Here is a 16,694-nt window from a genome sequence, read left to right as displayed (position 1 = left end):
AAGTCCACTTTCCATTTTTTTCCTATAGTATATAGTCTAGTATAGAGGTCGACCGATATATCGGCCGATATTTGGTGTTTTTTTCTTAATCGGCATCGGCCGATTGTGCTGATAAAAAAGGCCGATATAACTCAGCGCGACTTGTAAATGACTTCTGAAGTCAATACAAGTGGCCTGTAATCTTCTGTGAAGCACTTCTCTCCCCTCTCTGGGCAGCCTGCCAAATCTGATAAAAAGAACCTGAATTGATACAATGTTTACACTTCTGAATGAGCTGAACTCGTGTGTAGAAGTTCTCAGTTTAACCATTTAAAGACTAAATCTTTTCTGACACTTGTTGCTTACAATAAAATTCCTGTATTTTCTGCTAGAAAATCACTTAGAACCCCCAAACATTATATATATTTTTTTTTAGCAGAGACCCTAGGGAATAAAATAGCGGTTGTTGCAATATTTTATGTCACACGGTATTTGCGCAGCGGTCTTTCAAACGCAATTTAAAAAAAAAAAATACAATAATAAATTTTAAAAAAACTAAGCAGTAAAGTTAGCCCATTTTTTTTCATCCAAAAGTTTTGATTACCTGTTTTTGTGTATTTATTTTTAAGATATAGTTTTTTTTTATATTTTTTTTTATCTAAATTCTACATACAAGTGAACTGATTGGAGGTTTGTTTTGTTTAATAAATGTTTAAGGCCCCTTTCACACGGGACAGATCCATGTTGATCCGCCCCGTGAACATCCGCTGCTCAGCGGGGATCGCTCAGTTTTCCCCAGCTGAGCCGGCGGATGACAGGGCGGGAACCGCACACTGTGCAGGGACCGCCCTGTCAGATCTCCGCTCTCCCCTATGGGGGATCGGAGGAACATGGACCGTCTGTCCGTGTTCATCCGATCCGCTCTGCAGACGGATAGAAAAATAGGATTTTCTTCCGTCTACAGAATCGGACGAGAGCGGAGCCGGATGACATCGGGTGTCAGCGGATGTACATCCGCTGACACCCGCTATCCCATAGGGATGCATGTATGTCCGTATTTCATCCGAAAACGGATGGATGAAATACGGACATACGGTCCGCATGTGTGAAAGGGGCCTAAATGTAAAAAAATTTCTGTATCACTTTAGGTTGCTTACACACTGCAGCGGGCATGCGTTGACGGTAAAACGCTGCTAGTTTTAGCTGTGCTTTACCATCATTTTAGTGGTGCTATTCGGCTGCTAGCGGGGAGCTTATAACCCAGCTAGCAGCCGAGGAAGGGGTTGAATGCGCCCCTGAAGCGCCGCTGCCGAAACGCTTTGCAGGCGCTTTGGCAGCGGTGCGCATTCATTTCAATGGGCAGGAGTGGTGGAGCAGCGGTATACACTGCTCCAAAGATGCTGCTTGCAGGACTTTTTTTTAACATCCTGCCAGCGCATCGCCTCAGTGTGAAAGCACTCGGGATATCGCACTGAGACTGCAGGGGAGCCGTTTTACAGGCACTTTACAGGCACTATTTTTAGCCCAAAAGCACCTGAAAAACGCCCCAGTGTGAAAGGGGTCTAAACTGTTAGATTTTATGAGATGAAGGGAAAAAAAAAAAAAAATCATCCTAATATATCGGCCCAAAAAAATCGGCATTACATATCGGCCATCGGCCACCGAGATTTCTAAATATCGGCATCGGCATCGGCCAGAGAAAAACCCATATCGGTCGAACTCTAGTCTAGTATGGAGGAGGCAAACGAGTGGTATCTTCTTATATCAGCATTAAAATCACATTTATTTTTTGACATTTGCAGGAGGTGTTTAGTAGTCATCTGTAATCCAGGCCTGATATTTTTTATTTTTTTTTTTATAAAAGTCAGCCAGTCTACATTGTCTGGGGATAGGCAGATGCACTTCTCTGTGACAACCCCTCCTGCTGCATTGAAGGCCCTCATGGACATCACATTTTCAGGCCTCAAGAGCATATTGAGCTAACTGTGTCTAGTGGTCTACCCATTGTCATCCAGCAACTTGTGGATTGCTCCTCACTTTTTAGCATATCAGTATCAGCCCTGGAACCAGTATAGTCAGCAATCCTAAGGTTCAGGTGCTATCTATAATTGCAGTCAGTAGCCAGGTCCCACCACTGGAGCTTTGCAAAAGCCATGCTGAGGCTGCTGCTCCTGCTGATCCTTGAGAGGATGTCAGCAAACAAGAACGTTGGTCAGAATGGGGTTTCCTGCCCCCATTGGGAAATGCAGCAAGAAATGCCGCACACAAAAGTCCTGATTCACACTTTAGTTTCCAGGGGTTCTCAAGCCTTATTCCATAATCAGTACGCTTTGAATTACTAGAACTGAATACAGACCAGCAGGGCAGATCTGCCTTTATGTATGCATACCTGTTTCAAACCCCATTTTTTATCCCACTTACTACATGGTTAATAAGAGATTTTAAATTCTGCTTCATTTTCACATGGCACATGCAGTCTTTTTGGGAGACATCAAGTTATTGAGCCTTCAAACCCTCATATCAGATGTGGTAAACTTGTGGAGAATTCTCTCCCACAGATGCATGGTGCTGACAAAATTGTATGTTCCCTCTATGCACGACATTATGTCAAGTATAGATCTTATTCTGCTCACAATTAGACTGCTCCCCTTGCTCGTGATGCAGTGGGCCACACTGTAAGCCTATTTAGCCTACTTCATATAAAAGAATATTTAGGTAGCAGTGACCTTAACATGATTTAATTTAATGTTAGCAGTAAGCAACAAACACATACGGGAAAGATAAAAACACTTAACTTTAAGAGAGCAAATTTTCCAAGGAGGAGGACTGCTCTCCAGGACTTATGCTCCGTACACACGGTCGGATTTTCCGATGGAAAATGTGTGATATGTATGTTGTTTTCAGAAATTCCGACCATGTGTGGGCTCCATCACACATTTTCCATCAGATTTTCCAACACACAAAGTTTGAGAGTAGGCTATAAAATTTTACGACAACAAAATCCGTTGTCGGAATTTCCGATCGTGTGTACACAAATCCGAAGCACAAAGTGCCATGCATGCTCAGAATAAATAAAGAGATGAAAGCTATTGGCTACTGCCCCGTTTATAGTCCCGACGTACGTGTTTTATGTCACCACGTTCAGAATGATTGGATTTTCCGACAACTTTGTGTGACCGTGTGTATGTAAGACAAGTTTGAGCCAACATCCGTCGGAAAAAATCCTAGGATTTTGTTGTCGGAATGTCCGATCAATGTCCGACCGTGTGTACGGGGCCTTAGACTTGGAGGGAACATTGGCATCAATGGACACAGAACAGAAATGGGAATTTTTCAAAAAGACTGTATGCAAACTCACTGCAAAGTATATTCCCATGGGCAATAAATTTAAAAGGCTAAGAATAAAACCTTTGTGGGTCACGGCCAAAGTTAAAATATGATATAAATGATTATAAATGATAAGAAAAGAGATTAAAAAAAATATTACAATGAAGGAACGCTATCATCTTTTAAATGTTACAAAGAATATAACAGACTATGTAAAGAGGAAATCAAGTATGCAGCAATTCAAAACAAACAAAAGATTGCGTGGTATACTTGGATTTTGCAAAAGCGTTTGATACAGTTTCCCACACGCGGGTCATGGGTAATGTAAAGTCTACAGGCTTGAAATAATCAATTTGTAAATGGCTAGAAAACTGGCTAACAGACAGAATTCAGAGAGTAGTGGTTAATGATTCTTACTCTGAATGGTCTAAAGTTATCAGTGGTGTACCCCAAGGTTCAGTGCTGGGACCCTTACTTTTTAATATCTTTATAAATGATATTGGGTCTGGGATCAAAAGTAACATTTCTGTCTTTGCAGATGACACCAAGCTATGTAGTGGAATAACGTCCTTACAGGATGTCTCCAACTTACAAGTCGACCTCAATGCACTGTTTAATTGGAGACTATGTGGCAAATGAGTTTTAATGCTCATAAATGTTAAGTTATGCACATGGGGGCTAAGAATATGAATGCATCATACATACTAGGGGGAGTACAACTGGGGCGATCCAAAGTGGAAAAGGATCTGGAGGATCTAGATCATAAGCTTAATAATATCATGCAATGCCAAGCTGCGGTTTCCAAAGCAAGCAAAATCCTTTCTTGTATTAGGAGAGGTATGGACTCCAGAGAGAGAGATATCATTTTGCCCCTCTACAAATCATTAGTAAGACCTCATCTGGAATATGCAGTTCAGTTTTAGGCACCAGTTCTTAAAAAGGATATCGGTGAATTGGAGAAAGTGCAGAGAAGGGCAACCAAAATGATAAGAGGCGTGGAGGAGCTCATATATGAGGAAAGATTAGAGGAACTGAATTTATTCACTGTTGAGAAGAGGAGACTAAGGGGGATATGATCAACATGTATAAATACATAAGGGGTCCATATAGTGAACTTGGTGCTGAGTTTTTCACTTTAAGGTCATCACAGAGGACAAGGGGGCGCTCTTTATGTCTGGAGGAAAAAAGATTTCATCTCTAAATACGGAAAGGTTTCTTCACAGTAAGAGCTGTGAAAATGTGGAATAGACTCCCTCCAGAGGTGGTTCTGGCCAGCTCAGTAGATTGCTTTAAGAAAGGTCTGGATACTTTCCTAAATGTACATAATCTAACTGAATACTGACATTTATAGGTAAAATTGATCCAGGGAAAATCAGATTGCCTCTCGGGGGATCAGGAAGGAATTTTTTCCCCCGCTATAGCAAATTGGATCAGGCTTTATTGGGGGTTTTTTCCTTCCTCTGGATCAACTGAGGGTGAAGGATTGTGTATATGGGATTATATGGTTATATATTTTTTCTTTTTTTTATTGGTTGAACTAGATGGACTTGTTTCTTTTTTCAACTTGACAAACTATGTAACTATGTAACTGTGATACTAAACTCCTGTTGTAGTATCCCTATATACGAATCTGCTGCCCTATGCTGTCAACTGCTAGTATCACATTGTAATGTTTAATTATGTATAGTATGTCACTTCCTGACTCGGGTTGTTGAGAAAAGATCCTGGAAGAAGGAAGTGGGAAGAGAGAGAAAGTCTCAGCCACATGTCCTGTCCATGCTACTAATACCAGAACAGAAGAGACAATTATTGCCAGATAACTAGGACTGCATTCCAAGCTGGTCAGGTAAGAGCTGGAAGGTCTCCTTATCCCTGCAGATCTTGTCTTCAGATCTCCCACACCACTTCATCCTCAGGGGCCCCTGCAATGAGACTTTACTTCAACAGTCTTCTGGAGGTATCTCTATAAATAACTATTTATATATGCATAATTCCACCAGGACTCCAATCGGGCCCTTTGCTGATAATATCTGTTTATATATTGGATATATGTACTATTAATTATTTCTTGTATAAAGCTTCTGTTATTACTATACTGGTGTGGATGTATATGCTTATGGTTAATGTTAGCTGGTTGCAGTAGTTCTGCATCCAATTACTTTGATTAAATTGCTGGTTAATTTCCCAGGAAGAGAATCCCTTCTGTTCTCAGAGGCCCTGTCTTGAGTGGAGGCTCTGCCAACTTTATTATCAAACTCACTCCACCACTTAGCAAAAAGTTCTGGTTGTCTTATTTACCTACAGGTTTAGCGTAATATCCTGTTTGGGTGAGGGCCATTGCTCACAATCTCCCCCTCCCAAAAGAGGGCTACAATTTGAGGCACTGCTGAAATCAAAGTGGTATGGAGGAGTAATCGAACCAAGAGTAGTGCCCTCAACCTGCTCCCAAAGGGCGTAACCTGCTCCTAGATGCATTGGTGGACTTACCCTGTACTTTTATACCAGTTAATGGTAAAAAAAAACCTGTATCAGTTAGCTATTCTGTCAGGCTGGAGAGCAGTTCTAAACATCCCGTCAGTGCAGTAAAATTGGTCGTTGAAGGAAGCTTAAAAGGAAAACAAAGTAGATATGGCGCCGTTCTGTTGCTATCAAAAGCTGGTTAAAATCAAAATGCATGTACTTCTCCCTTTGATAGGAGAAGAAATTGAGGTAGGAGAAGGGATTGGTGTACAATAATAGGTAATTCCTAGTGAATAGCAATTAGGTGAATCATAACCAAATATATGTGCACAGTTTAATTTGAACATATATTGTAAACACTTGGGTGTGTGTTCATTAATGTGAAACCCAGTGTGCATAAACCCTTGGATTTAAATTTAAGTGAACTGGTGGTCCATTATGTATAAATACTGTGTACCTGACACAATCTAAGGTGCAATGTGTCAGAAACCGCAGATAGATTTACTGTGTTTAACAATACTGCAATATGCAAATGCTGTGCAAAAATAAAATAAATAAATAATCTAAAGTGCAATAAATAACAAATCAATACCATGTGTATATGATATTGCAACAACCATAATATAAATAGTGCAAAAAATAGGATGCTAGTATAAAGTGCTGGGGTATATAAATAGCTACTACATAACAAAATATAACAAAATGAATTATAAGGTGCTCTTGTGCCAGTGAAGGGAGCCGTTTAATACTCTGGTGGACTTTCCAGTGAAACAACACTCTGTGCGTGCCTTATTCGTGCTCCTATTGTGGCTGCACTCACCAGATCCTTCACCCCCTCCTGGGGTCAAGCACCTCCACAGTACGTGCCACTGTGTAGCAATATAGGATAACTCCGTCCTTAGTGTTGGCTGAATTTGGTGATACCCTCAATATCCTGTGACACAGTGAGACAGAGAAATTTAAACAGCTGCATTCACTTACTGAAAAATTTCCAGTGTTCCAGTGTTGAAGGAAGCCTGTCTTCAGAAAAAATTCTGGAAATCCAGTTGTCACTTCTCTTGCAAGCAGACATTGCCATGGTCATGGCCTACATCAGTCATCAGGGAGACACCAGAAGTTGTTCCGCACTAAGGGAAGTAAACTTGATCCTCTCTAGGGCAGAACTTCTTATTCTGGCCCTGTTCACCATTCACATCACAGACATTAAAATGAGCTGGCAGACATTCTTAGTTGTCAGTATTGGGACCTGGGTTAATGGACTTTTCACCCTTTTCAAGCCCACTGCAACAAATGGGGGATGCCAATCTCGATCTTCATGGAATCCAGCTTAAACAAACAACTGGACAAATTTGTTACCATGTCCAGGGATCCTTGGGCCTTCACAGAAGATGCACTAGTGATACTGTGCATAATGGCTTAACCACTTGCCGACCGCCTCACGCAGATATACTGCGGAAGAATGGCACGGGCAGGCAAAATCACGTACCTGGATTCTTCAACACACACACACAGTAGAACATGCCAGGCACACATTACACCCCCCATCACCCCCCAATCACCCCCTGTCACACTGACACCAAGCAGTTTTTTTTTCTGATTACTGCATTAGTGTCAGTTTGTGACAGTTAGTGTGGTAGGGCAGTTAGTGTTAGCCCCCTTTAGGTCTAGGGTACCCCCCTAACCCCCCCTAATAAAGTTTTAACCCCTTGATCACCCCCCGTCGCCAGTGTCACTAAGCGATCATTTTTCTGATTGCTGTATTAGTGTCACTGGTGACGCTAGTTAGGGAGGTAAATATATAGGTTCGCCGTCAGTGTTTTATAGCGACAGGGACCCCCATATACTACCTAACAAATGTTTTAACCCCTTGATTCCCCCCTAGTTAACACTTTCACCGGTGATCACCGTATAACTGTTACGGGTGACGCTGGTTAGTTAGTTTATTTTTTATAGTGTCAGGGCACCCGCCGTTTATTACCGAATAAAGGTTTAGCCCCCTGATCGCCCGGCGGTGATATAAGTTAGCTTTTAGGGTCAGATAGGGTCTGCGTCGCCCCAGGCAGCGTCAGGTTAGCGCCAGTAGCGCTAACACCCACGCACGCACCATACACCTCCCTTAGTGGTATAGTATCTGGATCAATATCTGATCCGATCAGATCTATACTAGCATCCCCAGCAGTTTAGGGTTCCCAAAAACGCAGTGTTAGCGGGATCAGCCCAGATACCTGCTAGCACCTGCGTTTTGCCCCTCCGCCCGGCCCAGCCCAGCCCACCCAAGTGCAGTATCGATCGATCACTGTCACTTACAAAACACTAAACGCATAACTGCAGCGTTCGCAGAGTCAGGCCTGATCCCTGCGATCGCTAACAGTTTTTTTGGTAGCGTTTTGGTGAACTGGCAAGCACCAGCGGCCGGTCGTAGTCAAACCAGCACTGCAGTAACACTTGGTGACGTGGCGAGTCCCATAATTGCAGTTCAAGCTGGTGAGGTGGCAAGCACAAGTAGTGTCCCGCTGCCACCAAGAAGAAGACAAACACAGGCCCGTCGTGCCCATAATGCCCTTCCTGCTGCATTCGCCAATGCTAATTGGGAACCCACCACTTCTGCAGCGCCCGTACTTCCCCCATTCACATCCCCAACCAAATGCAGTCGGCTGCATGAGAGGCATTTTCTTTATGTCCTTCCGAGCACCCCTACCCAACGAACCCCCCCAAAAAAGATGTCGTGTCTGCAGCAAGCGTGGATATAGGCGTGACACCCGCTATTATTGTCCCTCCTGTCCTGACAATCCTGGTCTTTGCATTGGTGAATGTTTTGAACTCTACCATTCACTAGTTGAGTATTAGTGTAGGGTACAGCATTGCACAGACTAGACACACTTTCACAGGGTCTCCCAAGATGCCATCGCATTTTGAGAGACCCGAACCTGGAACTGGTTACAGTTACAAAAGTTACAGTTACAAAAAAAAGTGTAAAAAAAAAAAAACAAAACACAAAAAAATATATAGAATTAAAAAAAAATAGTTGTCGTTTTATTGTTCTCTCTCTCTCTCTCTCTATACTCTCTTGATTGTTCTGCTCTTTTTTACTGTATTCTATTCTGCAATGTTTTATTGTTATTATGTTTTATCATGTTTGCTTTTCAGGTATGCAATTTTTTATACTTTACTGTTTACTGTGTTTTATTGTTAAACATTTTTTTGTCTTCAGGTACGCCATTCACGACTTTGAGTGGTTATACCAGAATGATGCCTGCAGGTTTAGGTATCATCTTGGTATCATTCTTTTCAGCCAGCGGTCAGCTTTCATGTAAAAGCAATCCTAGTGGCTAATTAGCCTCTAGACTGCTTTTACAAGCAGTGGGAGGGAATGCCTCCCCCCATCGTCTTCCGTGTTTTTCTCTGGCTCTCCTGTCTCAACAGGGAACCTGAGAATGCAGCCGGTGATTCAGCCAGCTGACCATAGAGCTGATCAGAGACCAGAGTGGCTCCAAACATCTCTATGGCCTAAGAAACCGGAAGCTACGAGCATTTCATGACTTAGATTTTTCCGGATGTAAACATCTCCATTGGGAAATTGGGAAAGCATTTTATCACACCGATCTTGGTGTGGTCAGATGCTTTGAGGGCAGAGGAGAGATCTAGGGTCTAATAGACCCCAATTTTTTCAAAAAAGAGTACCTGTCACTACCTATTGCTATCATAGGGGATATTTACATTCCCTGAGATAACAATAAAAATGATTAAAAAAAAAAATGAAAGGAACAGTTTAAAAATAAGATAAAAAAGCAAAAAAATAATAAAGAAAAAAAAAAAATAAAGCACCCCTGTCCCCCCCTACTCTCGCGCAAAGGCGAACGCAAGCGTCTGGCGTCAAATGTAAACAGCAATTGCACCATGCAGGTGAGGTATCACTGCGAAGGTCAGATCGAGGGCAGTAATTTTAGCAGTAGACCGCCTCTGTAAATCTAAAGTGTAAATCTAAAATTCCGTCGGATTTTCCGACGGAAAATGTGTGATAGGACCTTGTTGTCGGAAATTCCGACCATGTGTGGGCTCCATCACACATTTTCCATTGGAATTTTCGACACACAAAGTTTGAGAGCTTGCTATAAAATTTTCCGACAACAAAATCCGTTGTCGGAAATTCCGATCGTGTATACACAAATCCGACGCACAAAGTGCCACGCATGCTCAGAATAAATTAAGAGATGAAAGCTATTGGCTACTGCCCGTTTATAGTCCCGACGTATGTGTTTTACGTCACCGCGTTCAGAACGATCGGATTTTCTGACAACTTTGTGTGACCGTGTGTATGCAAGACAAGTTTGAGCCAACATCCGTCGGAAAAAATCCATGGATTTTGTTGTCGGAATGTCTGATCAATGTCCGACCGTGTGTACAGGGCATAAATGTTGTGCATAAAATGCCAGGACAGTTCAACCCCCCCCCCAAATGACCCCATTTAGGAAAGTAGACACCCCAAGCTATTTGCTGAGAGGCATGTCGAGTCCATGGAATATTTTATATTGTGACCAAGTTGCGGGAAAAAGACAATTTTTTTTTTTTTTTTTGCACAAAGTTCTCACTAAATGATATATTGCTCAAACATGCCATGGGAATATGTGAAATTACACCCCAAAATACATTCTGTTGCTTCTCCTGAGTACGGGGATACCACATGTGTGAGACTTTTTGGGAGCCTAGCCGCGCACGGGACCCAGAAAACCAATCACCGCCTTCAGGATTTCTAAGGGCATAAATTTTTGATTTCACTCTTCACTGCCTATCACAGTTTTGGAGGCCATGGAATGCCCAGGTGGCACAAAACCCCCTGAAATGACCCTGAAAGTAGACACCCCAAGCTATTTGCTGAAAGGTATAGTGAGTATTTTGCAGACCTCACTTTTTGTCACAAAGTTTTGAAAATTGAAAATTTCTTCATTTTCAAAAACAAATGAGAGCTGCAAAATACTCACCATGCCTCTCAGCAAATAGCTTGGGGTGTCTACTTTCCAAAATGGGGTCATTTGGGGGGGGTTGTGCCACCTGGGCATTCCATGGCCTCCGAAACTGTGATAGGCAGTGAAGAGTGAAATCAAAAATTTACGCCCTTAGAAATCCTGAAGGCAGTGATTGGCTTTCGGGGCCCCATACACGGCTAGGCTCCGAAAAAGTCCCACACATATGGTATCCCCATACTCAGGAGAAGCAGCTAAATGTATTTTGGGGTGCAATTCCACATATGCCCATGGCCTGTGTGAGCAATATATCATTTAGTGACAACTTTGTGCAAAAAAAAAAGTTGTCACTTGCCCGCAACTTGTGTCAAAATATAAAATATTCCATGGACTCAACATGCCTCTCAGCAAATAGCTTGGGGTGTCTACTTTCCAAAATGGGGTCATTTGGGGGGGTTTGTGCCATCTGGGCATTTTATGGTCTTCAAAACTGTGATAGGTATTGAGGAGTGAAATCAAAAATTTACGCCCTTAGAAATCCTGAAGGCGGTGATTGGTTTTCGGGGCCCCGTACACGGCTAGGTTCCCAAAAAGTCCCACACATGTGGTATCCCCGTACTCAGGAGAAGCAGCTGAATGTATTTTTGGGGTGCAATTCCACATATGCTCATGGCCTGTGTGAGCAATATATCATTTAGTGACAACTTTTTGTAAATTTTTTTTTTGTCATTATTCAATCACTTGGGACAAAAAAAATTAATATTCAATGGGCTCAACATGCCTCTCAGCAATTTCCTTGGGGTGTCTACTTTCCAAAATGGGGTCATTTGGGGGGAGGGGGGGTTTGTACTGCCCTGCCATTTTAGCACCTCAAGAAATGACATAGGCAGTCATAAACTAAAAGCTGTATAAATTCCAGAAAATGTACTCTAGTTTGTAGACGCTATAACTTTTGCGCAAACCAATAAATATACGCTTATTGACATTTTTTTTTACCAAAGACATGTGGCCGAATACATTTTGGCCTAAATGTATGACTAAAATTGAGTTTATTGGATTTTTTTAATAACAAAAAGTAGAAAATATCATTTTTTTTTCAAAATTTTCGGTCTTTTTCCGTTTATAGCGCAAAAAATAAAAATGGCCAAGGTGATCAAATACCATCAAAAGAAAGCTCTATTTGTGGGAAGAAAAGGACGCAAATTTCGTTTGGGTACTGCATTGCATGACCGCGCAATTAGCAATTAAAGCGACGCAGTGCCAAATTGTAAAAAGTGCTCTGGTCAGGAAGGGGGTAAATCCTTCCGGGGCTGAAGTGGTTAAAGAAGCCTGTATGCTGTACTGTACGATCAGGAAAATAGGATTTTTTATTTACCTGTAAAATCTATATCCTGGAGTACAGTACGTGACACAAGATCCTCCCTTCCTTCTGTTCTTGTGATCCCCCTTCTGCTTGTCACAAAAACCGAAACTAGCTGGAAGTAGGAATTATATAAGGGATATCTCTGCAGTCTTCCTTTTTATGTCCGGTCATCTGAAGGTAGCTGCATATAACCCAGTTGAAAACATTTAATGAACCTCGTATGCTGTACTCTACTCCAGGAAATTGATTTTTACCTAAAGTTGCGGTCACATAAAGCTCTGGGTTCGAGCCTTTACTTTGTTTACTTCCAGCTGAGTCCATTCACATGGCAGGGTGTCCATGTCACTGCCTGAATGATGTGGACACTTCATATTGGTTGTCCGGTGGCAGGGTCTTCTCAGGGTGCAGAAGAGGACAGACATCGTTGCAAAGCACTGTTTAAACCAACCAGTGAGGGACGATCTGCAACGCTGGGTTAGAGACCCTTCGCACCCAGAAACAGTAGAACAAAAAATAACCTTGTACAATGAGTTAGAGTGCATGGGAGGGAGATTACATTTTCCAACACTAAAACCAGGAACTGAATTGATCAGGTCCTGAATTTACAATCCTGGTTAAGAGAATTTCCTGACATCACACAGGACACTAAGCTCCTGCACACATTATACTTCTATAGCAGTTGGGAGCTTGTTTTAAAATTTGTTATATTGTGCTATATTAGTGCTACTTCACTACACGATATACATTTTTAGAGGTGTTGGTTACACTATAGAAGTTTAGCTGCTTTTTTCATTTAGCACTTTTTATGTATGCACTTTATTAATTAGCACTTTATTTGTATTGATACACTGTTGGTAGCGCATTAGTACTTTGCCATATTTGTTTTAAAATTTAGCAACAGCCTCTGGATTGCAGTGGATTATTTTATTCAAACTGTTTTCTATCTTTCTTCTCTTCAACAGTTTAAATGGGAATAAATTGATAAGCAGTTCCTGCTCCCACCTGGCATTGGGGATAAGAAATAACCAGACACTGAGAAGATTTGACCTGTCTATTAACAATCTGGGGGGTCCTCATTTCAGTGATCTGATGACAGCTCTGACCACAAGCCAGATAGAGGAATTATTGTGAGTATAACAGGACGATTGGAACAATCATTTTCTTTTACATCTAAAGCATATCCTGTATAGTATAAAAAGAGAAGAACATTTCTTGTTCCCTGACAGAAACACTGGAAAATACTTGCGTCAGTGGCTTTGGGAGGGGGGCTGACCGGTGCTATAGCACCGAGTGGGCCCCCAAAAAAGAGTGACACAATTATTATCCAGAGTCCCAAGGCCTGGGGTTGGCCGGGAACTCGGGGCTACTGGCCGCCTGCCCTGGGGCTGTTTGTGGGTTGATCCTGGGCGGGTACACGCCCGGCGGGCTGCCAGTCTGAAGGGAAGGGGGAGGTGAGCACCGCTGGACAGAGCAGGTATCTCCATCTACCGTTTTCCCGGCGTAGCTGAGTGACATGCAAAGTCCCGCCTCCTGAATCAGCTCCCTTGATGGACATCACACTGGTCCAATGCCGGGACGTGTGACGTCAATCTTAGGAGCCGCCGGTCAGGAGGCTGGCCATGCCAGGTGAGTGGGAGATGCTCGCTCTGTGTAAACGGGGGCTCTCCTCTCCTGATGGCACTGCTGTCTGATCAGGCTGCATGGGCACAGGTAACTTATGCTGAGCTGGTGATGGGATGGGCACTGTCACTGATAAGGCTGCATGGGCACATGTAAGGCTGTGCTGGTGATGGGATTGGCACTGATCATTGGGTGGAGCTTGGGCTGGACTTACTTTAAAATGTTGCTGGGGTTATCAAATTTACCTTCGGGCTGAAGCCCCTGGTCTTTTTCCCCACCTAGCAACACCCCTGACTTGCGTCCATCCAGCTTTACAACTTTATTTACACAAAGTGCAGCGCTTATCACAAGAAACATGAATTACAATAAATTGTAAAAAGACAAAAATACATAAGTGTTAAGAAAAATAAAAAGTAAAAATAAATAAAAAATTCTACAAGTGTACAAAAAGTGCTTTCAATGATCAAAGAAGAACAGAAAAACAACCACAAATCAGAAAGGGCGGGCTCCGAAGAGGAAAAAGACAACCCAGAAGTCCAGTGAAAATGAAAGTGAAGTTGGCTGTTTACCAGAAGTAATGGGCTTTCAAACAAATTAAAAGCCAATAGCGCTTTAGGGGATAAACCCCAAACAAATCCGCAATGGATGATGGAACAGCCCTCTGACTCACGGCTCCACTCCAGCTTCAATCCTGGTCATCCAATGTCTTATGTTCACAAAACTCATTCCATGCTTTTCATATCAAAGCAACAGCCTCCTACTTGTGTACTGATTTTTCATTGCCATTTAATTTCCTCCAGTATCCACATACTGCTGTGTTGATGTTTATGGTCACTGGTGAAAGTGCGCATGTTCCATTATCCATTGCGGATTTGTTTAGGGTTTATCCCCTAAAGCGCTACTGTCTTTTTATTCATTTAAAAGCCCATTACTTCTGGTAAGGGGTCAACTTCACTTTAATTTCCACTGGACCTCTGGGGTGTCTTTTTTGCTCTTAGGAGCCCGGATTTGTGGGTGTTTTTCTGTTCTTCTTTGATCATTGGTAGCACTTTTTGTACACTGGTGACCTTTTTTATTTATTTTTACTTTTTATTTTTCTGAACACTTATGCATGGACTCTTTCTTGGAAAGGACAGATTTTTTTCTATTTACTTTTTAATCTAGGTTAATTCTAAATCTAAGATTCACATGTTTATTTAGCGTTATACTACTAGCATGCCATGCCATGCTCCATCTTCTTATCTTTTAATCTTCTTTTCTCCTCAGTAATGTTGGGCGAATGGTTCAGGCTGAGTTTGGGGATGAGTTTGGCCGAACAGCCGTTCGGGGAACACCCGAATTTGCAGTGTGTTTGGCGGGTGTTTGCCCCGCTGAATGCCCTGCAATGCACTGCACGTTGCACAGTGCATTCTGCGCCCTGATTGAGCAAGTGCATCCAGTGTGATGAGAGTGAACTGTTGTAGACAGAGGTGATCAGGTCAGGACAGGACAGAGGAGAGATTATGTCATATAAGTGGTCAGTAGCAGAATAGAGAAGAGAAGGGTTAAAGTGGCGAAGGTTTCTACAAGTAATCGTTTGAAGCTTGGAGGGATAGGTAGTTAGTTGAAGGCAAGGATACAGTGAAACTGATGAGGTTGTGATCAGAGAGAGGAAATAGGGTGTTGGTGAGGTTGCCAGGATTGCAGAGATGAGAGAATACAAGGTCAAGGGTATTACCATTGGAGTGAGTGGAAGTATGTGTCCTTTGGGTTAGGTCAAAAGATGAGGTTAAGTTGAGAATTTGAGCTGTAGCTGGGCTGTTAACATTGACAGGAATGTTGAAGTCACCAAGAATGATATTGGGTATTTCAGAGAAGAGAATAGGGTAACCAGGCAGCAAAGTCATCAAAAAAGTGAAATCCTGGTCCAGGAGGCCGATAAATTGCTGCAATCCTCAGAGAAATAGGAGAAAACAGACGAATAAAGTGCACCTCGAAAGAAGAAAGAGATAGAGAGGGAGGGATAAGGAAGGACTTGGAAGGTGCTTTGTGGGGATAGAAGGAATCCAACTTCACCTCCTTTCTGTACATTGGGTCTAGAGAGGGCAGCAGGAGAAGCCAAGTCAAAATTTTGAAGCCAGGTTTCAGTTATCGTGAGTGTGTTAAAGCCATGAGAGATGAAAAGGTCGTGCAAAGATGTGAGCTTGTTACAGATGGAGCGGGCATTCCAAAGGGCGCATGAGATTGGGGGGCTGGTTTGTGGAAGCAGGGGGATAGAAATTAAACTGAGCAGATTGCGGTTGTTGCCAGAGGAGGAGGGATGTCGGATGTGTGGTTTGCAGTTAGAAAATGGAGGACCAGGATTAGGAGAAATGTCACCTGAGACTAGGAGAAGAAGGAGGGTGAAGAAGGTAAGATGAAGGCCTCTTGAGCCCCTTTAGGGAAAGATAGCCTTGACTGATGGGGGCATGGCCAGGTGAAGGACAAGGTGGCTGAGTGGTCACCAAGGATTGCTTTAACTATGGGGGATGGGCTGGGCCTGAGCTCAGGAAAGTGTCCAGGGAGTTCTGGGTCTTTTGAGGGACATGGCTGGAAGAGCTGACCACCCTCCCACCCCTTTTTTCTTATGGTATGTCACAGCTTGCTGCGGTTTCTTGACCTTGCCAGCATAAAAGTGGCTGTAATGGGTTATGCCCTTGATGGAACTTGGAAGTAGGCGGCCTGTCCAGCACTTATGGTAAGGACAGACTCCTTTTTGGAATTGCATGCTCACAGTACAACTGTGACTGGCACCGGTTTAAAAGTGTTCACATATTATGTGTTGAATTTTAAATAAAGCTATGGCCTTGCCCTTTTCAACCTAATGGTTGTAAGTGTGTTTATTTAATGGGGTGAGGGGGCAAGGGTGAGGGTTTCTATCCATTTATGTTACATTTAATTTGTACCTGGGCCCATTGCGCCTCAGCAGTCATGGGAGTGGGATGTGTATGAGTGCACGTGTCCAA

The 16,694-nt window shown here is 42.7% G+C and overlaps 1 protein-coding gene across 5 annotated transcripts in view; it reads left to right on the top strand.

Moving 5' to 3' along the window:
- Nucleotides 1-16,694, top strand: part of LOC141144048 (NACHT, LRR and PYD domains-containing protein 3-like) — a 213,343-nt gene that overhangs the window by 104,907 nt on the left and 91,742 nt on the right. For all 5 annotated transcript variants that reach the window (XM_073629398.1, XM_073629394.1, XM_073629395.1 and 2 more), the window contains one exon: nt 13,053-13,217. In XM_073629398.1, coding sequence (XP_073485499.1) covers nt 13,053-13,217 — 165 coding nt within the window. The remainder of the gene's footprint in view (nt 1-13,052; nt 13,218-16,694) is intronic.

Source organism: Aquarana catesbeiana, linkage group LG05 (assembly GCF_042186555.1).
Source record: "Aquarana catesbeiana isolate 2022-GZ linkage group LG05, ASM4218655v1, whole genome shotgun sequence".
In the NCBI taxonomy this organism is placed as follows: Eukaryota; Metazoa; Chordata; class Amphibia; order Anura; family Ranidae; genus Aquarana; species Aquarana catesbeiana.
This window is presented reverse-complemented; position numbering and strand designations above follow the sequence as displayed.